At 46.7% G+C, this 23,362-nt stretch overlaps 1 protein-coding gene across 1 annotated transcript in view; it reads left to right on the plus strand.

Annotated features, from left to right (window-relative positions):
• LOC132077649 (multiple epidermal growth factor-like domains protein 6) overlaps positions 1-23,362 on the plus strand; it is a 189,718-nt gene that overhangs the window by 135,474 nt on the left and 30,882 nt on the right. The window contains exons 9-21 of the mRNA XM_059479473.1: positions 731-853; positions 3,358-3,495; positions 6,616-6,738; positions 8,154-8,276; positions 9,215-9,367; positions 11,575-11,706; positions 14,222-14,350; positions 14,543-14,671; positions 15,785-15,919; positions 16,909-17,043; positions 17,494-17,619; positions 17,944-18,075; positions 18,935-19,063. Coding sequence (XP_059335456.1) covers positions 731-853; positions 3,358-3,495; positions 6,616-6,738; positions 8,154-8,276; positions 9,215-9,367; positions 11,575-11,706; positions 14,222-14,350; positions 14,543-14,671; positions 15,785-15,919; positions 16,909-17,043; positions 17,494-17,619; positions 17,944-18,075; positions 18,935-19,063 — 1,707 coding nt within the window. The remainder of the gene's footprint in view (positions 1-730; positions 854-3,357; positions 3,496-6,615; positions 6,739-8,153; positions 8,277-9,214; positions 9,368-11,574; positions 11,707-14,221; positions 14,351-14,542; positions 14,672-15,784; positions 15,920-16,908; positions 17,044-17,493; positions 17,620-17,943; positions 18,076-18,934; positions 19,064-23,362) is intronic.

Below are 23,362 nucleotides of genomic sequence, written 5' to 3' on the forward strand. Positions count from 1 at the left end.
AACTCCTTAAAAGAATTTTTATGTTCCACTAAGCTTTTAGGAAGATGGACACCTTTGGGGACATTTCATTCCAAAATACAGACCAGCAGGTGTGAAGCTGAGGAGCAGCCTGCTTGGCAGAGGACTGGGGGAAGAGCAGCCTCCCCACTTAAGGCTCTGCAGCTTTTCCTTCCCTCACAGGGCTGCTGGAGCTGCTGTGGTTGCTGCAGGTGCCTCCCACTGCATTGCTGTAAAGCAGCTGCAGGATTGAGGGATGATCTGTCTCCATCATCCCTGCTGAAACCAAACCACCACTTAATCCAGATCATTTGACATTCAGAGAATAATCAGCTATTTCCTGTTCCATTAATTTAACTATAATGGCTTGGAGGACATGGTGATCATTTCAGAGTTTTGGAAGTTTCTTCTGAGTTCTTCACACAAGGTCTTCTTTTGCCATTGCTCTTTTTACAGGAATAATAAATAAGTTACTTTGGCTGATACTGCAAATATAGTGTTTGATACTGTAAATGTTCATACTGAGAAGTTCAAGGTCAATGATGCTCAGAAAAAGATAGTTCTGGAGAATAATGTGAGTATAATGTTCCTGGGCTCACCGGGTGCTGTCCTTTGTAGGCTGACCCCAGGATAATCCTCCCAGCAGATATTTGGAAACGCAGCCACATCCATATAGAGCAGCGTTATTTTTTCATTTCAGTGTCCAGCTGAACGACTTTCTGTGTGCTTGCAGACGTGGATGAGTGTGCAGAGGGCAGTGCCAGGTGTGCCCATCGCTGTGTGAACACCCCGGGCTCCTTCAGCTGTGCCTGCAGCCCCGGCTTCGAGCTGGGCGCGGACGGGCGGCGCTGCTACCGTAAGTGACCCTGCCCAGCCCTGCTCCTCTTCCTCTCCTCTCTGCTCCCTGCCAGGCCTCGCTTCTGATTCTCTGGGATTTCCATCCCCAGCAGAGGAAATGTATGCAAAAGATCAGCCTTAATACTGTTTTCTTCCTCTGCTGCTGGGTTTGCAGGGTGATGCATTCCTAAGCCTGTGTTCACAGACCTTAATTACTGCCTTTCAAAGAGCAAATAGCCCTGTTGGTTTATCTTCAGAGCCTGGTGAATTCTGCTGCAGAGCCACCAGAATGCTGCTGTTCTGTGAAATGTATTCATTCCTGCCTTCCTCCTCCTCCTGCCGGCTTTCTTACAGACCTGATGCAAGAGAAAACCAACACGATGTTCTGCTCTTGTCTTTACCTGTCTGGGTTTGCTTATGTTTCTCCTGAGATTACTGACACTGTTAGGAGGATGCTTTAAAAAAACAAAAAAAAGCAACAAAAAAAGAAAGATTTGGGATGAAAAACTAGTTGAACAACTCAAACTTCCCAAGCTAAAGTGAGTCCTGTTGTCTTTCCTCACATGCTTACCTCTTGCCAGCGGGGTCTCTTAATCAACGCAGCTTTTCTGGAGAGGGGGACTGACTCCCAGTGCTGCTAGCTGATAGGTGATCCCTGGCCTGCCCTTGAGGGCAAATTTAGATTAATAAAAGAGGTGATGTGGAAGAGTTGGGGTTATTATGGACCTAACATAAGCTCCCTGGAATGCAGACCAAAGCATGACCTGTTTTAGCAGAGAGGTGGGCAAAGATCATTCAATCTAATAATACTGTGCAAGAGCTTTCAGCAGAGCTTCCTTAGGAAAATATGCTGCATGCCAGAGAATGAGTGCTTTATTTAAGAATGTGTGTGTAAGAAATAGTTATTAAGAATGAAATCCAGTTTCAAGGCATTAACATAGATTAAAAACAAAACCCAATTATGTGGGAGATATCCTGTAGAGTTATTTCATAGGTGATGGGGAACTGTGAGTAGTGCAATGGCAGAGGAAATGTGATTAATATATAGATATGAAATCTTCTGTCATAGGCATAAAAAAGAGGTTTAGACCACTTAGATTTCATTGTGCTTTTCTGATAATAATTTTTCTGGATGTTCAGCAGATCTCAGGGGATGGTGATTCTCTGTGCCTCATGTACAATATTGCAGAGCAAACAATAAAAATAAAAACATTCTGCATATATTTATGATCAGGATTATCCCAGTGTTTGAGCAATTTACAATCTTTGTTTATTCTTTCATTTCCCCAGTGGCTGGGGAAGAGCTGGTATTTCAGTTTTACTGATGAAGAGCTGGGACAAAGTAAATGATGAAGATTGTGTATGAAGTCAGATTCTGCATTTAATTGCTGGGTTTACTAAATCCCAGCTTAACACACTGGACAGGAGACCAGGGAGATTTCTTCTCCCTGGTGCAAATAATCACACTATGCATGAGATGTAGAGATATTTATTCTCTTAATTTATACCCTCTTCCAGCTGGAATTACATTTCTTGTTGGCAAGCAGGTTTCTCCCAGGGGAAGGACCAGACCCCAGCAGCACAGATATGTCTGGGGAAATTCTGTGCCAGATCTGATGGCCAGCACTCCAAGCTGGGCTGTTTCTGGAAGCACAGTGGCTCCTTTAGGAAGGGTGTTTCTCAGTTTCCCTACAGAGTAGGAGAAATTATTTCCTCTCTAAATAGCTCTGTAAGAAAAACTGGCTAATCCTTTGTGAAAAACTTCATAACTGACCCTACGGTTTCTTTGCAGCCTGGAGAAATCATCTGATGAAGTAGCTGGGTGGCAATGAGGTGGCCAGGTGTTCCATTTTTTCATGTGAAGGAAAAGGCCAGGATGTTCTGAGGACATGAAATGGCCAGGATGTTCTGAGGACTGTCCAGTCCAGCCCCATGAGGAGGGCATGGAAGTCTGTCAGGGTAAAGGGAGCTGGCAGTGGCACTGTACCACCCTGTAGGGCACAAAGTCTCAGCAGAGGAGCTGCTGTGTCCCCCTGGAAGGGACATCCAAGAACCAAAACCTGGAGGTTGTTTTGCATTGTTGCTGGGTGTCCATTTCACCAGCAGGACTCTGCTTAGGAAGCTTCAGTGCCTTTGTGCTTGGGGGATGTTTCAGAACCCAGCTCTTTGCCATTGCCATGCAAAACTCCAAGCTGCTCTTTGGGAAGTGCATCAGGCTGGGTTGGGGGACACCACCTGGGCTCCTCAGATGCTTCCGCTCCTCCTTCGGGGCAAAGCATAAAGCTGAGGAAAGCTGGCAAGGCTCCTGTAGCAGGTGGTTGCTGAGCACTGAACCAGCTTCACATGGCTGAATTTGGGAGCGTCCACTGTTGAGACACAAACACCTGGAGCTCGGTGACTCCAAAGGTTGCTCTTGTGGGGTGGGGCTGTGAGCTGGTTACACTCACTGCTACAGCGCTCCTGGCTGCTGTTTTACATCCTTCGGGCTTGCTTTTTAACTCCCTTCTGATTTATTTCATCCAGGCATCGAGATGGAAATCGTGGACAGCTGCCGGGACGGGAACGGCGGCTGCGAGCACGGCTGCGAGCACACGGCAGCGGGACCGCGCTGCTCCTGCCCCCGCGGGCACCGCCTGGCCGGGGACGGCAAAGCCTGCACAGGTATCCGAGGTGGGGGAGAACCTGCACAGGTAACAAAACCTGCACAGGTAACCCGAGATGGGGACAAAACCGGCACAGGTAACCTGAAATGAGAGCAAAACCTGCACAGGTAACCTGAGATGGGGGCAAAACCTGCACGGGTAACCTGAGATGGGGGCAGAACCTGAACAGGTAACCTGAAATGGGGAAAAACCTGCACAGGTAACCTGAAATGAGAGCAAAACCTGCACAGGTAACCTGAGATGGGGGCAGAACCTGAACAGGTAACCTGAAATGGGGAAAAACCTGCACAGGTAACCTGAAGTGGGGAAAAACCTGCACAGGTAACCCAGATGGGAGCAAAACCTGCACAGGTAACAAAACCTGCGCAGGTAACCTGAAATGGGGAAAAACCTGCACAGGTAACCTGAGATGGGGGCAAAACCAGCACAGGTAACCCAAGATGGGAGCAAAACCTGCACAGGTAACAAAACCTGCACAGGTAACCCGAGCTGGGGGCAAAACCTGAACAGGTAACCTGAGCCGGGGGGAAAACCTGAACAGGTAACCCCAGCTGGGAGGAAAACCTGCACAAGTAACCCGAAATGGGGGCAAAACCTGCACAGGTAACCTGAGATGGGGGCAAAACCTGCACAGGTATCCAAGATGGGAGCAAAACCTGCACAGGTAACCTGAGATGGGGGAAAAACCTGCACAGGTAACCCAAGATGGGAGCAAAACCTGCACAGGTAACAAAACCTGTGCAGGTAACCTGAAATGGTGAAAAACCTGCACAGGTAAACAGAGATGGGGCAAAACCTGCACAGGTAACCTAGGAGATGGGGGCAAAACCTGAACAGGTAACCCCAGCTGGGAGGAAAACTTGCACAAGTAACCCGAAATGGGGGCAAAACCTGCACAGGTAACCCGAGCAGGGGGAAAAACCTGCACAGGTAACCTAGGAGCGGGCTGGGATGGGTCCCCAAAGAGGGCAGGGAGTGGCAGTAACAAAACAACAACTAAATAAACTGTTTAGTGCAATACAACGCTGCATGACCTGCTGCCATGGCTGTGTCTCACCACGAGCAGCCCAAACATCACAGAGCTGACTTTGCCTTCCCCTCTCAGCTGGTGGCTGAGAGCAGCAGCACAAGTGTTCCCAAGTGCTGCTTGCACAAACTGCACTTGGTGCTCCAGAGCCTGCTGTGTTTCCATCAGATTTGCTCAGTGATGAGGTTACACTGCTGCCTGTGAGAAGTCTCACTTTCTTGCTTTCACCTCCTGAGTTAGATTTGGGTTTATTTTGAGACATAAGTTTAAAAATTCATTCATGTTTTAAGCAATTCTACTATGAGATTCTTTTTGTGTGTGTGTGTTTTATGTTTTTGTTTTGTTTACGGCTTTTGTCATGCAAAATGTATCTCATTCTGCTTTGGGCTTGCTGTCAGTATGCCATTACAATTTTTAAGAATAGCCAGGAAGAGAGGGGGAATGGAAAAAGGAGCAGGCACCACAAAGCAGTGCAGGGAGATACGAGATGATGAGAAGAGGTAGAGAGTGGGAGCACTGATGAGTGTGAGAGGCATTACAGACAAAAGGAGTCTTGCAATGAAAAAAAGCCAAGTGCAGGAGAGAGGAGGAGCAGGGGAGGAGGGAAGCACCTAGGGCTGCAAGGGCGGGTGATGATGGAGCTTAAAAAGCAAAACCAGAAGAAGTTTGGGAGGCAGATTTGGAGCCAGAGCCTCACAGGGGTGGGTGGGTTGCACAGTCTTGTCTGTACAGCTGACAGGAGGCAAAGCAGCCTGCTGCCCACACCCCAGCTCAGTGACCTGCTGCTGGGGAGTTCAGAGGGAAGCAGATACTCCAGACACAGCAAGGGAAGGAGGAGAACACAGAGGAGGGCTGAAAACGTGAAAAGTTGCTCTTAACAGCAAAAAATCTCCTTTTTGTGGGATGCGGATTTTGCATTCCTGCACAAACAAGGGGCTGTTGCTGGAGCCCCGAGTGAAGCGTCACCTGATGTACTGCAGAGGAGCTCAGCTTGTGACATTTCTGGAAAACACTGCCTTCAAATAACCTGCATTAATCATTTTCACACTGACCTCCTCACCTCGATTGATTAATTACATTTTCTTTCTCCTGTCCGTGTTTCCTCATAAAGTTGGTGCTCCTTCCAAGGTTAATTGAGACACTGACCTTTCCCATCTGCAGCTGCTCAGCCAGGCCACGTTCAGAAGCATTTTGCAGACTCAGCATTGACAAGGTGGCCCTTGGATGGCCACTGACCTGCTCAGCAGCCTGACAGCAGCCAGGAGCCTGCAGTGCACAGATAACAGCTCAGCTCTCCTATCTAATCACCAGAGCAGTGGTGTCAATGATACCAATTTCTGAGCGGGCACAGAGCAGGAGGAGGCAGCAGGAAATCAGTTTCCAGAAGCTGCAGCTGAACCTTCCAGGCTGCTGCTGTCCAGCAAGGGCCTGGGTGGATCAGAGCATTGGTAGTTTGCATTGAGTAAGGTTGAATGTAGAGAAGGTCTAAATAGTCAAATGTAGGTTGCTGTTAAACAGAATGTTTTTGAGGGCTGGTGGGTCCTTGCTGTTGTCTCTTCGTAGAACCATAGAATATTCTGAGTTGGAAGGGACACACAAGGATCATTGAGTCCAACAATCCCACCCTGTACATCCCTGAGAGCATTGTCCAAACCTCTGGAGCTCTGGCAGCCTCAGGGCTGTGCCAATTCCCTGGGCAGTGCCCAGCACCCTCTGGATTGGGGGAAGAACCTTTTCTGATATCCAACCTGACACAACTCTAACCATTCCCGTGGGTCCTATCCTTGATGCCAGCTGGTGTTTGTAAATCCCCTCAGGGCAGCTCAGACTTGGAGAGGAGATGCCTCTCCCAGGACATGGACGGTCCTGGCTGCTATGGGGGAAGGCAGAAGGCAGCTGCTGTAGGGATTCAGGATTCAGATGGGGGAAGGGAGAAGGCAGTGGCTGTCAGGATTCAGGATTCAGACAGTGAATGTCTGAATTTATGTGCTTGAAGGAAGGTGCAAAGCAGCAAGTGCTGCAGCACAAAAGCTCTCAGGAGCGCTGTGGCAGCAGCTGGGGGAGTCTCAAGGGCTGAACCTTTCCTTGCAGACGTGGACGAGTGTGAGACTGGGGAGTCCTGCTGCTCCCAGTTCTGCATCAACTACGCGGGGGGCTACGAGTGTGCCTGCAAGGCGGGGTTCCAGCTCAGCGCCGACGGCTGCTCCTGTGATGGTGAGCTAGGCCGGGCTGGGATGGGATGGGCCGGGCTGGGATGGGCTCGAATGGGATGGGCTCGAATGGGCTGGGCCGGGCCTGGCTGGGCTGGGCCGGGCTGGGCCGAACTGGGCTGGGCCGAACTGGGCTAGACTGAGCTGGCCTGGGCCTAAGCTGGGCTGAGCAGGGTTGGGCTTCAAGGCACCTAAAGGTCACCTCATTCCACCCCTGCTGTGAGCAGGGACACCTCCCACTAGACCAGGCTAGAGTGGATATTTTTGCCCCCCACAAAGGGAGAGAAATAAGGCGTCTGACTCCATCTTGTCAGAAAGCTAATTAGTTACTTTATTATACTATATTATTCTATACTATATTACATTACATCTAAACTGAATCTGCAAGCACTCCACTGCACTGAATCTCGTGACTGTCCGCCCACAGTCCCGACACACACACACACCTGGCCCTGATAGGCCAAAGAAACAAAACACCATCACTCTGGGTAAACAATCTCCATATTGCATTCTGCTTTGGCACAACACAGGCACAGCAAATGAGATAAGAATTGTGTTTTCTTTCTCTGAGGTTCAGAGAATGGGAAACCCAGAAATAGTCTTGGGAAGAATTGTGTCTTGCATTTCTCTGTGAAGAGCAATGTGGCGACACCAGGCTGCTCCAAGCCCCGTTCAACCTGACCTGGAACACATCCAGGGATGGAGCAGCCACAGCTTCTCTGGGCAACCAGGGCCTTACCACCCACACAGGGAAGAATTCCCTCCTAATATCCAGTCTAAACCTTCCCTTTGTTAGTCTAAAGCCATTCCCACTTGTCCTGCATCATTCCATGCCCTTGTCAAAACTCTTTTGGTACCAATGGCTCGGTTTTACTAATCACGGCCCAGGGTAGAAGAAATGCTGTCAAAGCCCTTTGCAGGGCTTTGTGGGCACTGCCCTAATGAGAGTCACTGACCCTATGCCAGCTTTGCTGGTAAAGTTTTTACAAATGTGTAATTTCCTCTTTGTGAGGCTGGAATACAGGAATAACCCAGCATCAAATGTGGGGATTTGGGAGAGGAGCCAGCAGAGAGAAACTTTCCCTCCTCTCTCCATGGACACTGTATACTGATGTGTGTTAAAACACTCCTTCCACAAAAAAAAGAGCCCTCAAAATAACTGAAGGATCAACTGAGCTTAACAGCTTAAAGCATGTGTTTTCACTCAAGACAAAAACATCAGTGAAATAATCTGCTCCCTGTAGCCCTGAAATGTTTTTATACCTCCAATACCAGAGAGAAACGGAGAGCTCCAAAACACATAAGAAAAATTGTGTTTTCTTATGTACAGGATAATTTGTCAGATACAGCTGGGCACAGCATGGGCTCTGCAAGCAGAAGTACTTGTTCCTAATCACCATTTATGTCTGGATTTTCTAGATGTGGATGAATGTCGTCTGGATAATGGCAACTGTGACCATTTCTGTGTGAATTCCCTGGGGTCCTACGAGTGTGCCTGTAAGGAGGGTTACAGGCTTGGGGACAGCAGATGGGCCTGCGTGGGTGAGTTCTTCTCAAAATTTGAGGGCCATTAAGCACTTCCCACTGATTTAAAAAGTGATTTTTGGAGCAGAGATTTCCACAGATCCTGGGATTTTGGGAGCCCAACTTGAGCCATCTCTGAACATGGCCAGGGTAGGGCTACGTCCAGTGTGTGGATCCAAGTTCATCCTCCAGTAATGGCTTTTGCCAAAGATTAATGGCAGATGAACACGTAAATCCGCTGGACACATTAGAAAACCTAAAGCTCCTGGTTTAGAAATTAATACTATTTTGACACTTTTCTTGCACTATTTGATGAAGTTTAACGTCCTGTGGGGAAAAAAAAGTAGCCAGATTTTTCTTTGATCAACCATGGCAACTTTTCCATTAGTCAGTGACGTTATTCTGGATTTCTGCCAGTGTAACCAGTCCAGAGTTTAGCAGAGCAACTCAGCTTTATAACCAAGTTTAACAATTGCTAAACCTTAACCCAGAGTTTGATATTGTAACCAACACCAAAAAGAAAGCCAACTGATTTCCCGTCATTTTAAGGCCCAGGTTTTCATGTTTCTTAAAATAAAGTGCACAGCCGGCCTCACTTTCTATTTGTCATCTCCAAAACGAGCAAGAGTAATGACCTTCATTAGCTAAAAATAATCTCAAACTTCAAGTGAGGAAAATGAATCTCCTCATTTAATTTTGATTCTCCAGGAGTAGAGTTTTGTTTTTTTTTTTCCAGAAGAAGAAAAAGGGAAAGATGGGGTGGGGAGGGTGTCTCCCATTTCCTGTCTATTTTCTTTTTTGGATAGCAGGAACTCTGTGAGAAAATGCCTGGGCTGGGACCTCTTGGCAGAGGTGTGACTTGAACATCTAAAGGCATCATAATAGTAAGAAAAGATGTAGATGAGAGGGGGTGGAGGCGGGCTGGGGTGCTGATGGCTGTGTTTGTCCAGCCCTAGGTGCGGAGGAGGCCGATGCAGAGGAGGCAGCAGGGCTGGCTGGTGCCCCGGGGCTGCAGTTCCGAGGGCCCCCCCAGCTGCTGCACCTCGCCCTCGGGGCCCTGGCCGAGGATGGAGACCCCCGAGGAGAGCTCACCCTGGTGCACAGGGTTGGTGAGTGACCAGCAGGGCCCTGAGCCAGCACTGCAACCTGGGCGGGATCGTCCTGGGGATCGTCCTGGCTGGGCTGGTGGGGCTCAGCGTCAGGAGTGTTGACCCTGCATCCTGCCCGTCTCCATGTTCCATCCCAAATGGGACATGTTTGAGGAGCCAGGAGGTGCCTGGATGTTTTGGGAGGGAGGCAGGGGAGGAGTGAGCAGCACAGGCTCCTTGGAAAGCAGGGTGTCTGCCCAGAGCCCAGGCAGCAGCCACAGAGAGCTCGTCATGCCAGGGCTGAGAGGATGGCATAGCTTATAACCTGGGGAAACTCCCTTCCTCCTAGAGCTGGGAGCATGGGTCCCTGTTTACAAACTCTGTTATAAAAACTGGAGGATTTTTGTTTAAGATATTTGCATTTTACCTGTGTTAAAAACAATCCTCTGAAGATTCAGGTTTCCCTTGACTCTCTGGAAAAAGCACCAACCCATCCACGTGTTGCTCAGCTCAAGTGGTGGCAAACAGCACAGGAGTGGGTGCAGGACAGCTTTGCACCCACCTGAGCTTTGCATGATTCGATCTTTCCACCCAAAGGTGAAAACTTCACAATTTTAGGGGTATTATGAGGTGAAACCCTGTGTTTGCTTTCTGCTGAGTGCTGGTGGATCACCAGGATTTCTTGCTTTTTTCTATGTGTGTCCTGTGATTTTTATATAAACTCTATAATTACCCATCTGAGGACTGTGCCCTACAGGCAAAAATCAGGAGCTGGTCTTGACTTTAATAAAAAAATTACCTTATTTTTGTGAACAAAACTGTTAAGACCCTCCCAAATCACACAGCATCAAGCCGGACTCAACAACACTGATAACCAACTGGGAAACTGATAATGAGATAACCACAGGCAAAATTATCAGGCCTAGAAACCACAATCAAATATTTATTGACCACTTTTTGCATGTTTTATTTATATTAAGCTACAGAAATTTGGGTATTATCAGTCACAGCTGAGCAGCTGCACTTTTTCTAAGGCTCAGGCTTTGCAGCATGTAGTGGTTTGTACGAAAAGGTAATGGAAAAAAGGAACTTTAAATGGTTTAGTAAGTTCTTTTACCTTCTAAATAGCAATTTATTCCTTGTGTTTTCAGACCTGGTTTTGTGCTGCTATCTGTATTATAAAAAAGCCTGCTTTAACAGTAAGCTGGTGCAAATAATTAAATATTTTCTCTAACTTTAATGACTTTTTATGATGGAAGCATGATGTTTTCAATGGTGGTCTGTATTCTCCTCCTGCAGTATGAATTTGTACCCTTTTCTAAGTGGTAGCACTGGGATTCTGAATGTCCCTGAAAACTTGGGCATTTGTTCAGCTGCATAAAAGGGAACAGTTGGGTGCTCCGACCTAGAGGAAATCTGGCCTCTCACAGAAAAGTGTTGGTGAAATGCAACCAGCCTGTAACTTACTGAAATAAGGCTGAATAAGCTGCCAGCTCACTTTCAGGTGCTGTTAAAAATCCCCTTCCAAAAAGCCTCCAGCCACAGCCATTAAACCTTGAAGGCTCTAAACTGTGTGGATGAGATCTTCAATGCCACTGAAGTATTTTACCAGACAGTCACTTTATTTTGCATGCCTGTCTCAATATACCCAACAAAGAGAATGTGAAGGTGGCAAGGGATAAAAGGAGGGTGGGGAAGGAGAGAAAAAAATGCATTTTCATATCGGGTTTCCTATATAAAAATCTTCATATCCCTGAAGAGAAGAGATATGATAAATGTGTGTTTTGATTTGTTTTCCTAGAACACTCACACTGTGTGGTTGAAAATACCACTGAACTATGTTTAAATAGCACTATATCCATTTACTGCAATCAAACAACGGGGATAGGCTAGCAAGGGGAGAAGGAAAGTCCCAATAAATTCTTCTAGTTATATACAATGTTATCAAGCATTAGGTGCAAATTTACTTTTTCTGAAGGCAAAACTCTTGCTTTTAAAAAGTAGCTCTTGGCTGAAGAATTATAGCATTTAGGGGAGCAAATTACAGCTAAACACCCAGCTTTCCTTGTACTTGGAGTCAGAAACACGAAGAGGGAAATTCAGGAATGCCCACTTTGCTGTGCCTTTTGTGCCAAACCAGCGGCGTTCACAACCCAGCCGTAGGTAAGAGCGTGTGGAAAGGTTTTTGTCCAGCTGCTCACTCAGCCCTGTGTGTTTCTTGCTGGCAGTGTGCCTGGGTGACACGTTTGGCCAGGACTGCAGCCTGAGGTGTGAGGATTGCCTGCACGGGGGCCGCTGCAACAGCGAGCGCAGCGGCTGCGTCTGCCCGCCCGGCCGGGCTGGGCTCATCTGCAACGAGAGTGAGTACAGGGCTGGCAGGGGGCTGATCCTCCTGCAGGGCCTCTGCAGGTGGACAGTGGGAGGAACCTCCTGTGCTTCTCATCTGTGAGGCTCCTGAAGGAGCACTGCTCTCTCATAACCAGATTTGTTGTGCTGGGGCGCGGTAAATAGGAGCTGTAAGTGATGCTGCAGTACACAGAAGGTCCCTGCACTCTGTCCCTGACAGAATCATCCCTGTCCTGAGTATTTGGTGGTTGTTCATTCCTATTTGCTTTGCTGCTAAAAGCTGCCAAGGTTTGCTGGCCATGCTTTGTTCCACAACCTGCCTTGGTGACTCCAGAAGTCTGTCCCAGAAGCTGGTGTGACAGCCTGGGTGGACATGTATGCTAAAATTGAGTTTTTCCATTGTAGCACCCCAAGACATTGCCTTTAAATATTTTTTTTCTTACGTTTTCCATTTATTTTTCCTTATAATTATTTTTATTATTAGCATCACTTTCTTGGAGCAGTTGATTTTTCACATTGGAAATGGTATTTTTCAGAATTCTGTTGCCAAGTCAGTGCCCTTTATAACAGGTTTTCAGTCTTCTTGCTCCTGTTTCCTGGCAGAAGATCTTTCTGATTCAGAAGTAGGTGTCAAAACCCATAGGAAAGAGAGTGGTGATTTCTTGATGTGCTGTTCTTCATCTGCAGTTTGGCAAAACTTGTCTGCTGCTTGTCTGAGACATCATACAGCAGATTTCCTCTTTGAGATGGGTCCCTCCATTTTGTGGTGTCTGACATGATGGCCCATCATTCTCAGAAAGTCTTTGCTGTCACTGGGGAGATAAAAAGTCGATGAAAATTTATTACTTGACATCAGTAGACAGCACTCTTCAGGTTAATTGCCATCAAGATTGTTTAGGAGACGTCATCACATGGACAGAAATGCAGAAAAATCAAGCAAGTGATTGAAACCAGCAGTCTGCCTGTGGTTATTTTGGGAGACTGATGGTGGGATTGGTTTGTAAACTCTGGGGGCAGCTAAGAGAGTAGGAATGGGGAGGATTAAAAGGATAATTTCCAGTCTGTCTCCAACAGTTCAAGCTATCAAGTGAGGATATTCTTACTTCTGTCCCTGATGTGCTGGTAGTTCAGGTGAGATTATAAAAATTTCAAGGCAGTATCCAAATTCTTTACTTCATTTCATAAATAATAAAATTTATTATGTATATTTGCACTAGACATCCATGCATGTAGTCTAATGGAATTCACCTCTGGAATTTAAATAATTTTATTAGGACTGTGTTGTTGCGCTAAACCTGCTGTCTGATGAAGTCAGCAGGGACAGTGATAAACACAGTATCTAATCTGTATTAATTACTCATGTGTGATTGCTTTCACTCTTTTCTCTTGCATTTTTTAATATACAGCACAATTCATGGGTTTAGGGTGAGCAGGTTTAGGGTGAGCTAAAACAGCGGAGCAAACTGGAACTAAATTTCTCTAATAATGCACTAAAGAAGCCGAATGGAAATTGATGTGAAATGTCAACTTTCCTAATGTACATTGATAAAACGTCAGTGAAGTCAGATGACTCCAGCAACTGTATCCACTCAGGCAGCTCAGGCTGCAAACAGCAGAGCAAGGCTGCATCTCGCAGTTTGTTTTTGCTGTTGTGGATCCATCGCTGCCCTGATTACCTGGGGAGTTTCAGAAACTACGTTTGAAAAACAAGATATTATTTTTATAATAGTGCTTGGGAGAGAAAAAAAGAATGTTTAAAATATTTCTCTCCAAGTGTTCCAAGCTGTGGTCTGATGTTTAAGCTTTGGGCTTGACAGGCAATGGTTTTTGAGCCTGTGTTTTGTGGGGAGGGCAGCATGTGCTGGGGAGGGTTGGATACATGACAGTACTTCCCAAAACTTGGTTAATTCAATGTCCTTTGAGATGTCCTAGTAAATATCAGGTTGATGTCCTTTACAGAAGAATATGACTTTGTTTAGAGCCTGCTCAACTAAAACTCTGTCCTTACTCAGTCTTCACAGAATCACAGAGACAATTAGGCTGGAAAAGACCTTTGCAATCGAGTCCAACCTCTGACCCAATAACACCTTCCCAACCAGCCCATGGCACTGAGTGCCACACCCAGTCTCTTAAACACCTCCAGGGATGGTGATTCCACTAACTTACCAGGGCAACCCATTCCAATGCCCAGTCATGCTCTCTGTGAGGAAATTCCTCTTGATATCAGACCTGAATCTCCCCTGGTGCAGCTTAAGGTTGCGTGCTCTTGCCCTGCTGGCTGCCTGGCAGAGGAGATCCACCCCCACCTGGCTGCACCCTCCTCTCAGGGAGTTGTAAGGAGCAATGAGGTCTCCATGAGTTCTCCAGGCTGAACAAACCCAGCTCCCTCAGCTGCTCCTCACACCACTTGTGTCCCAGACCCTCCATCAGCCTTGCTGCCCTTCTCAGTGCCCAGAGCCTTGTTGTGCTTCCCTTACAGCAGAGGGGAAGTGTTTCTTTCAGTGCTCACACTCCCTGCTCTCTCCACAGCCTGTCCCCCCGGGACGTTTGGCAGAGGATGCGCCGGTGTCTGCAGGTGCCAGAACGGAGGCTGGTGTGACCCTGGCACAGGGCAGTGCCACTGCCCTCCTGGTGTGCTGGGCCAGCTCTGCGAGGATGGTATGGCTCCAGCTCTGCCTCAGCTCCCCGCTTTTCCCCCCTGATCCTTTTTTAAGTAATGAGCAGAACAGAGGGTGAGACAAGCCAGTAGAGGTGAGGCTGCGCAGAGCCCCAGCTCAGCCACAAACTGCTTTGGGTTTGGGGCTTGGACCTGTAGCCACTGATGCCTTCCTGTGTTTGTGCACTCCAAAGGTTGCCCAAAAGGTTTCTTTGGGAAGAACTGCAACAAGCCATGCAACTGTGCCAACAAGGGCCACTGCCACAGACTGTATGGAGCCTGCCTGTGTGACCCCGGGCTCTACGGCCGCTTCTGCCACCTCAGTAAGTCCCCGGCGTTTTTGGGATCTGCTCAATGTGTGCACAGTGGGACAGTCTCTTAAAGATTCCACATAACCTAAAGGGGGCAGGCAGAAAGCAAGGAGAGTGACTTTGTGCACAGTCAGGCAGTGCTAGGAATGGATTTACTAAAACAATGCAGGTTTAGCTTAGATGTTAGAAAAATGTTCTTTGCTGTGAGGGTGGGGAGGCCCTGGCACAGGGTGCCCAGAGCAGCTGTGGCTGCCCCTGATCCCTGGCAGTGCCCAAGGCCAGGCTGGACAGGGCTTGGAGCAGCCTGGGATAGTGGAAGGTGTCCCTGCCATGGCAGAGGGGTGGAACAAGATGGGCTTTATGGGACCTTTCAACCCAAACCCTTCTGTTTCTGATAAAATTATCAAGACTTTGGGTTCTGCAGTAGTCTGGGAGTAGCAGGAGGACAGGACTTCTGAAATGTGCCAGGAGGCCTCAGAATCTTCATTAATCTTTTTCTTTACTCATTAATCTTTGCCATAAGTGTTGAGATTTACTGATGCTCAAAGGTGAGGGTTATAGATGGGGTGGACAGGTTAACATTAGGGTTATTGCTGAGGTTTCAATCTGGTTGGAGCTGGTTGGTGACTGCTGATGAGTTGGAGTGGGAGCTGGGGAGCAGGGCTGGCTGGGACAGGATGAAGAACAGACATTAGATGGAATAAAAAGAATGAAAACAAAAACTTTGCAACATAAATGATCAAGTTTCTTTGTACTTACAGATTTTGTTTTTAAAATCTGTGCAATATCAAAAATCTTTTGTTTAGTTTTGTTTTGGGTTTTATTATGAAAGCTTTTGTCTTGGAGTGCACCCAAGTTTTTTTTCATTCGAAAAATCAGCTGAGTTTGCTTTGAAATGTTTCTGGTTCTTGCATTCACCACGTATTGCTTGACATGAAATGAATGACCCAGCACAGGGATCATGTAAACTCTTCTCTTACCCACCCACACATGAACAGGTGCTGCTGTGGAACGGGGCTGTGCTGGCTGAAAGCAGACCCGAGGTTTTGCTCCTGCAGCAGTGTGCAGTTTCAGCCAGCTCCTGCATAATTACAGAGCTGATGCTTCCTTTCCTTGTGGCTGCAGCCTGTCCCAGGTGGGCCTTTGGCGCGGGCTGCTCGGAGGAGTGCCAGTGTGTGAAGGAGCACACGCTGGAGTGCAGCCCCAGGGACGGCTCCTGCACCTGCCAGCCTGGATACCACGGCAAAAAGTGTCACAAAGGTACCACCCACAGCCAGGTCCCCACATCTGCTGTGCCTTTGTCCCGGCAACTTCTCCCTCTTCCACCCATCAGCTTTGTTTGGCTGCTGCTACTCATATATTCCTATCCTACTAATGTTTTTGTGGGGTTTGAACCCTGCTAGGCTTGCAGGGACACTGAGGGGAATAGAGCTCAGGAACTGAGGGAGTTTTAGCCTGGTCAAATGACAACAGAAATACAGAACCTAAATCCTAATACAACCTTAAGTAATGAAAATCATGTGGGTTTTCATTTCTGTGCTTTTTTGACACAGTCAGTAAATAAGTGGCAAAATCTGTGCTTTATGGCAGTGGGGTGATTTGTAAACATGTTCAGTAATTCTGCTTTTCCTTCAGATTTGCAGCTCTTTGAATTCAACTTACTCTTTGTAGTTTTTGGGGGTAGTTCAAAGAGAATTGTATCCTGCATTCATGTTTGCATGTCTCAGTAGCCCTTTCCAGACAGCAGTGGAGTAACACAAAAAAGATTCTCCCTTCAGATTTTTCTCTGGCCACGCAGGACTGTGTTGGATTTATGGCAGTAATTCTGGTGGGTTTGGTGGAGAGCAATAATGACAACATTTAATATTTTTATCATTCTTGTTGATGGGCTGAATTCTGACAGGGAGCATGCCTTGCCCAGCACTGGCTGTGCACCAAGGCAGAGAGCAGCAGAACTCAGACATCAAAGAAAAGAATTCCATCATGTATTTAATTGAATACATCCTCAAATATTCTAATTGAATAAATCTTTAAGCATTCTGCCACTCTGTTTCTGGGTTACATTTAAGCAGTAACCTCTTTGAAATGTAAGCATTTATTAAGTATTTACACTTTGTTAGCAACACCTTTAAAATGTACATTATAATATATTCTCTGCAAGTTTCCCCAAATTATTTTCTGATTTTTTTCTCACTTCTCTTAACTTTTCCTTTTTCTTATGCATGTTCTGTACCTGCTTCTATTTCCAGAATGCACCCCAGGGTTTTATGGGGCTGGTTGCAAACTGAGGTGCAGCTGTCCTCCTGATGTTCTGTGTGATCCTGAGACAGGAGCCTGCAAACATCCGTGTCCAGCTGGGTTTCATGGAGAAAAATGCCATTTGTGTAGGTACTCACTGCATGTTACCCTGGGAGATACACTTGGGATGGGGAAGCTGATTCAGGAAACTTAGGTTCAGATATAGAAGCTGCAGATAAACAGGTACGTTTGTTGTTGATACGAGCTGGCAGTTCCCCACTGAAACCAGACTGATATTTGGAGCCTGGCAAATGCTCTCTCTCTCTCTCTCTCTCTCTCCCTGCAAAGGTCAAGGCACAAGGCTGAGGCCAGTTACCCAAACTAACATTTGCCCAGGTAACAATAGTTGCTTTTAAAGCTTCAGGCACAGACTTTGCAGGGCTCTGCTGCAGTTCATTTCAGACCACCAGTTGCTCAGACTCCACTGCTAACACTGATCACTTCTACCAGCACAGTTCAGTTGGAAATTGGTGGCTGTGGTGCCTCCTAATGTCTTCAAAATGTTCCTAACCATGGCTTTGGGGTTTTTTGTTCAGCTTGTCAGCCTGGCAGCTTCGGGATGGGCTGCAGGCAGAGGTGCAGCTGTGGAGGAGCCCCGTGTGATCCAAGGACAGGGCAGTGTGTTTGCCCAGCTGGGAAAACTGGTGCTACGTGTGAGCAAGGTGTGTGAGGTGCTGGAGCAAGGTAGGGAGTGCCTGGCTTTGGAAGATATGATAAGAAGTAGAATTGGCTGTTTCCCAAACCAATAAACAAGCAAACTGTGGTGGAAATTGGGAGAGAGCCTTTGGTCTCTCTTTAGCTGTGTTCTTGCATGCTGCAGTTTAATGACAGGGCTGCCAGGGATGTATAACAATATAATGTCACAAACCAGCTCAGTTTTATTTTTATTTTATTTATTTTTAAATTCTTCAGGGTAGCAGCAGAAATCTACAACTGTCCTGAAACAGCAAATGGCACTGGTTACACCTCATGTGCTTTTTCTGCAGATTGCCCAGATGGCCAGTGGGGACCAGACTGCCAGAACTCCTGCGAGCCCTGTGCCAATGGGGGACACTGCAACAGGGAAACTGGAGCCTGTGACTGTCCCCCTGGCTACACTGGGCCTTCCTGCTCTGACAGTAAGTCCTCGCCTCAGCCTTCCCCAGGAAAAGAAAGTCAGATTGAAAATTCAGGTTATGGTCTGATTTCTGCCTTCTTACTCTTTTGTGAGATAAAGCATGCTGATCTGAGATTAAGTGCCCTTCATCTCCAGGAATTCCCCAGGTTGGATTTGGCATTATTTGTGGGAGGCAGATTGCAGATAAATGCACGTGATCAGCTAAGCTGCATCCCAAATGGATGTTATCATTAGACCTAATTTATGGCAAGCTGTACTTGAAAATACAGTGTTTAACAGCCACACCACTGGTGCTGTAATCCTGGCTGTCTGGCAAGAGGTGGGACCAGCTGGCCCATGTGGCATTATTCTTGAGTTATGTTTGCAGCAGCACTCCTTGGTGTAGATCATTTAGGATTAAATAATACTGAAGATGAGGGAGCAGTGTCAGTGCTATCCCTGCAGCCAGACACCATGGGAGCAGTTCAGGGAGCTATTCTGTGCTGCTCTTCAGCCTCTGGGTGTTAAAAGGCTGCCTGAGTGTGGCTGTTGAGCTGCACAGAGGCTCTCAGAACAGCTCTGCTTTGTGCAAACCTTGGTGGTGGCACGTTTTTAATTCTTGTTAGTCATAAAATGGCTTTTGAGGAAGGTTTTCCTCCTCTGAGGAAACAGCCTGATGCACAGGAGTACCCGAAAGCCATTCAGGCTGTTCCCACATTCCAGGACTCAGCCCCAGACCCCCAGGATGGGGATCCCAGATATTTCAGTGTTGCTGTTTTGATTCCTGGATTCAGCTGAAGCCTGTTTTGGGGGGTGAGCTGTGGCTGTCTGTGGCCAGGCTTTGTGATCTGGGCGAAGTCCCAGCCTGTCTCTGTTTGCAGCCTGCCCTGATGGACGCTATGGACAGGGCTGCCTGTGGCTGTGCAGCTGTGGCAGCAGTGCTCAGTGTCACCACGTCACCGGGGAGTGCTCCTGTCCCCCGGGCTGGACTGGCCACGACTGCAAACACCGTAAGTCAGGGCACACAGTGCCTCCTGGGGACCTGCTCTGTTTGCTCTTAGTTTATTACAGTTTTTTAATATAGTTTTGCTAATCTTACTGCTTCTGAAACGGTGTGTTTGTGGGTTTGCACAGCCTGGGTGGGTATAATCCTTCATTATCCAGGTTCAAAGCATTGAAATAGATGGCTGATGAAGCGCAAAGTATTGATATAAGCTCTTATTTCAACACTATGGATCCCTTTGCCCAATACCATCTGTCCTGTCAGCATTTTGACTGACAGACAGTTTTGTTTTTCATTTTCAGTGCAGATTAGTTTTGAGATTAATTTTCCATTTCTCATTTTGTTTAGGGGAGATTTATTCAACAAGTGAGTGGCATGTACAGTCGTGTGTCTAAAGGTCACTTTTTAACTTGGGAATATAAATGTTGTGAAAATTTCTGTTCTCTGGAAGAGCAGAGCATCCTTCTGTTGACTTTAGCATCGCTCTCCATATTGGTGGCTGTGTGAGAGAGTAGATTTGCCCTTTTTGGATGGCACCATATAAATGTGAAGCCATCCTCTCTTTTCCTGTGACACATCTCTTCTGCTTGATTCATTGTGATGCCTCTTGCAAAAAACCAACAGAGACAAGCCTCTCTCTAAACTTGGTCTTAAACACATAAAGTAATTTAATTGGCAGTGTTGATAGCAGCAAGTTTTGCACCTGACTTCTCAGGCTCTGTACTGAAAAAAATGCTGGTAAATTCTGAAGTTTCCACCCATATGCATATTTTAAAAATCAAGCCAGTTGGTAGTGTGTAGAGCCACTGAGGTGGCTTTTCACAACTCCCTGGGCTGTCTAGAGAATTGTGAGACCATGACAAAGGAAAGCTTTTATTTCTATTCAGGATAAGATCTGAGAAAAATTGTTTTGCAGTGGTATCTTGGTACAGCAGCTCTTCAAGCTATTGCAGACCAGGCATTAAACAGATTCCCAACTCCAAAACCAGGTTTCTGTTGCCCTAATTGGCACTTTCATCTTCATCCTTTACTTGAAAGAAAGGACATTTTGTGGTACACTGGTGTAATTGTGTCAGTGCTATGTGATTTTAGGATGAAAGCAGTAAGTTGCTTTAAAAAACATTGTGGGATTCCTTTGTGTCCATGCTGCATTTCCCAGTATTTTGGGGAAATCATGGAGGATGCTCCCAAATCTGTCTGGTTAAACTCATTAGCTAATTCTGGGTATGCAGGTTTTCAGTGAGTGAGTCAATAGCTGAGATTTTATTTCCATGAAATTATAGATTTGTGACTGATGGGTGTGGATTCACAGCATCACCAGGTTGGAAGAGATCTTTAAGATCACCAAGTCCAGCCCATGCCTTAACACCACCTCAACTAAACCATGGCACCAAGTGCCACATCCACTCTTTTTTAAACCCACCCAGGGGTGGTAATTCCACCACCTCCCTGGGCAGATGGTTCCAGAACTTTTTCACTCTGGATAAAGATAAGAGCAATATCTTTGTCACTCTTCAGCCGCTTGAATGTGCCGCTTGAATCTGCTTTCTAGAGGAACCCTCCAAAGGTTCTCTTCCAAATTTGTCCTAAACCAAGACACATTCTTTCAGTAAAAACTTTTCCTAACATCTAACCTAAATTTCCCTTGGGCCAGATAATGAATTATTAGTTTTATGACTTCAAATGATTAGTTTTACATGGATGGGACAATACCCGCCTGTGTCCCGCTGAAACAGACCAGCAAAAATGGTCTTTATTTCCACAGTTTTCACCTGTGCTGCATCTGGGAGTTCAGTCCCGTAGAATTTTGTGTACTCTGTGTTCTCTCACATGGAAGTGCAGCAGGGTTTTGGGGTGGTGCTGGATGTGACCCCGTTTCCCTTGGCAGCCTGCAGCAGCGGCCACTGGGGCCAGGACTGCGCCAACTCCTGCGCCTGCGACGGCGGCGACGGCGGCTGCGACCCTGCCACGGGCACCTGCTCCTGCCAGCCAGGGTTCACTGGGCAGCACTGCCAGCTCAGTAAGTGCCTGCCTCCCCAACCCCAGCTCCCACATCCCTGGAAGTTGTGTTTTCCGGCTCATTCCCCGCAGGAACGCTCCCAGGCTGTTCCGCCCCCGCTGTGCCCCGCGCCGCGCTCTCGCGTTTCACGGGGGTTAGATGCTTTGCCTAATTGGATTTCCAGAAAAGGTATTTTCAGCCTTGTTTTGGACCCAGCAGCTATTTTTAGTGTTAGGATCTCTTGAGAGGGATAGGATTGATGTGTATTTGGGTTGTGGCCTAAGAGTTTCCGTATTGGTTTTACTTATTCAGTTTTAGGGCAGAACTTACCCTTGGTAAATCTCTATTTCAGGTCAGGAACATAGAAATACTTCACATGTACATAAAAGAAGGAAAACTAGGATTTTTTCCGAGTCCTGTATTTATTAAAAACAAAAATGTGCAATGTTCTTATCAGAGGCCCATGACCCTCACCTTAACATTCACTTCTAACTGAGGTTTCATATGCAGATGCTTCAAGCATATGAAAACAGGCTCAGTCAATTTCTCATATGTCTCCCCAGGTGCCATCAATTTCTCATTCAGGAGCTCCATGAGACAGAAGCAATATCTCTATATTTAATACTGCTTGATTTAATTTTTTTTCCAATTAATGTGCCTATTTTCTTTTTCATTTCATGCAAGCATTTGGAATCCACTTCATCTTGTGGCAGTAAGTTGCATAGTTAAGCTGCTATTACTATTATTATTGATTATATTGATGTTAAATAAAACAAACATTTTATCTACTAGTTTAACAATCTTACAGTAGCACAGATGTAGCTACCAGAGCCTCAGTAGCGTGGGCAGGATTAACTGCTGGTGTCACACAGAAATGTCAAAACAATTAATCTGGAACCGTGACCTAAGACAAGAAAGCCTGGAAAGTTGATCGTGCAGCCCTTGTTGCTGTTGGCACAGAGGGAATAGAAGGACAGTGTGTGGGGAAGACCAGCTCCCAGAGAAGGAGCTGCCAGCTCTGCTTCTCTTTCACTCTTGATCTCTCTCAAAATAGCATCTATGCAGAGACAGAGTGGCCAAATAGCTGCTTGTAATCCTCGCTGGGAAGGGAATCAGTGAAGCCATCGCCACTGATAAAACATCAGGCAGTCCTTAAAGTTCTTTCTGTGGGCTTTCTGTTGTATTTAGTCTGCTTTTTGCCCCTTATTTTGTGTGTGTGTGTGTGTGTGTGTGTGTGTGTGTGTGTGTATATGTATACGTTTTAAATTGCACATATATATGTGTATGTGTGCGCACAAGATTATGAAAATGATTGCTCTTCCCATAATTTTATGCTGCTTTGGAGGTGAAATCCTCACTATCCCTGGATATTTCCTCTGCTCCCCAGGCATCCCTTTCTTCTCCCTGCAGGCTGGGCTCCTTCCCCTGGCAGGAGCTCAGTTCTCTGTCGGGGTGGCTGGATCCTGACACGCATCACAGCAGCCTGTGCCTGCTGGAGCAGGGGCAGATTCTCTGTGCTGTGGACTGTGAAATCATTTGTGAAGTGCTCTGACCCTTTGCCATCACCTTGAAAAGCCTCAGCTCTGGGCTAAACACCTGAAGGGAGCTCTGCTGAGAGCCCCACACCTCTTGCTGCACTGCAGCACCCTTTCCCTTGCACAGATTCTCTGACTGAAATTTCAGCTGAAAGGGAAACATGGAGAAGGATCAGGTTTTTAAGGCACAAGTGCACCTCTATGTATTTATTTGTTAAGCAGTGATGTGCATCTTTGGGAAGAGGAAGGCATTTCACCTGTAAGTGCAAAAAAATAGATTCTAACATACATTTAAACAACATCCCATTTTTTGACTCTTTGAAAGCAAATAAATACTTTGGGTACCTTGCTCTTCTACCCAGCTCCTCTGTAAGACACACAGTTGGCAGAGTCACTGAGCTGCAGGAGCAGCTGAATTCCTGCCAGCTCCAATCACTGCCCACCCATGGCACCAAACAAACAGCACCAAACCCACCCCCCTATTCCAGACATGGAGCTGTTTTTGAGGATTCTTGTTTTCTGTTCTCTCTGATTCCTTCCAGATTGCCTGAAAATCACTTTGTAGCTGTAAATGCTAAAATCATAGACTTTTAGAAGAGATCTGGCAGTAATCTCCATAACTCATTTAGAGGGATGTTCACAAGACCTTCAAACATGAGTAGAGGCCCTGTAATATTGTATTTAGCCAAGTCTATCCCTGTGTTTCAGCCTGTCCAAAATATCCAATGTGAATTAGGCAACTGGCCCTGGTCTTAATTGATTTTCCTATAAT

Source organism: Ammospiza nelsoni, chromosome 10 (genome assembly GCF_027579445.1).
Source record: "Ammospiza nelsoni isolate bAmmNel1 chromosome 10, bAmmNel1.pri, whole genome shotgun sequence".
Taxonomy (NCBI): domain Eukaryota; kingdom Metazoa; phylum Chordata; class Aves; order Passeriformes; family Passerellidae; genus Ammospiza; species Ammospiza nelsoni.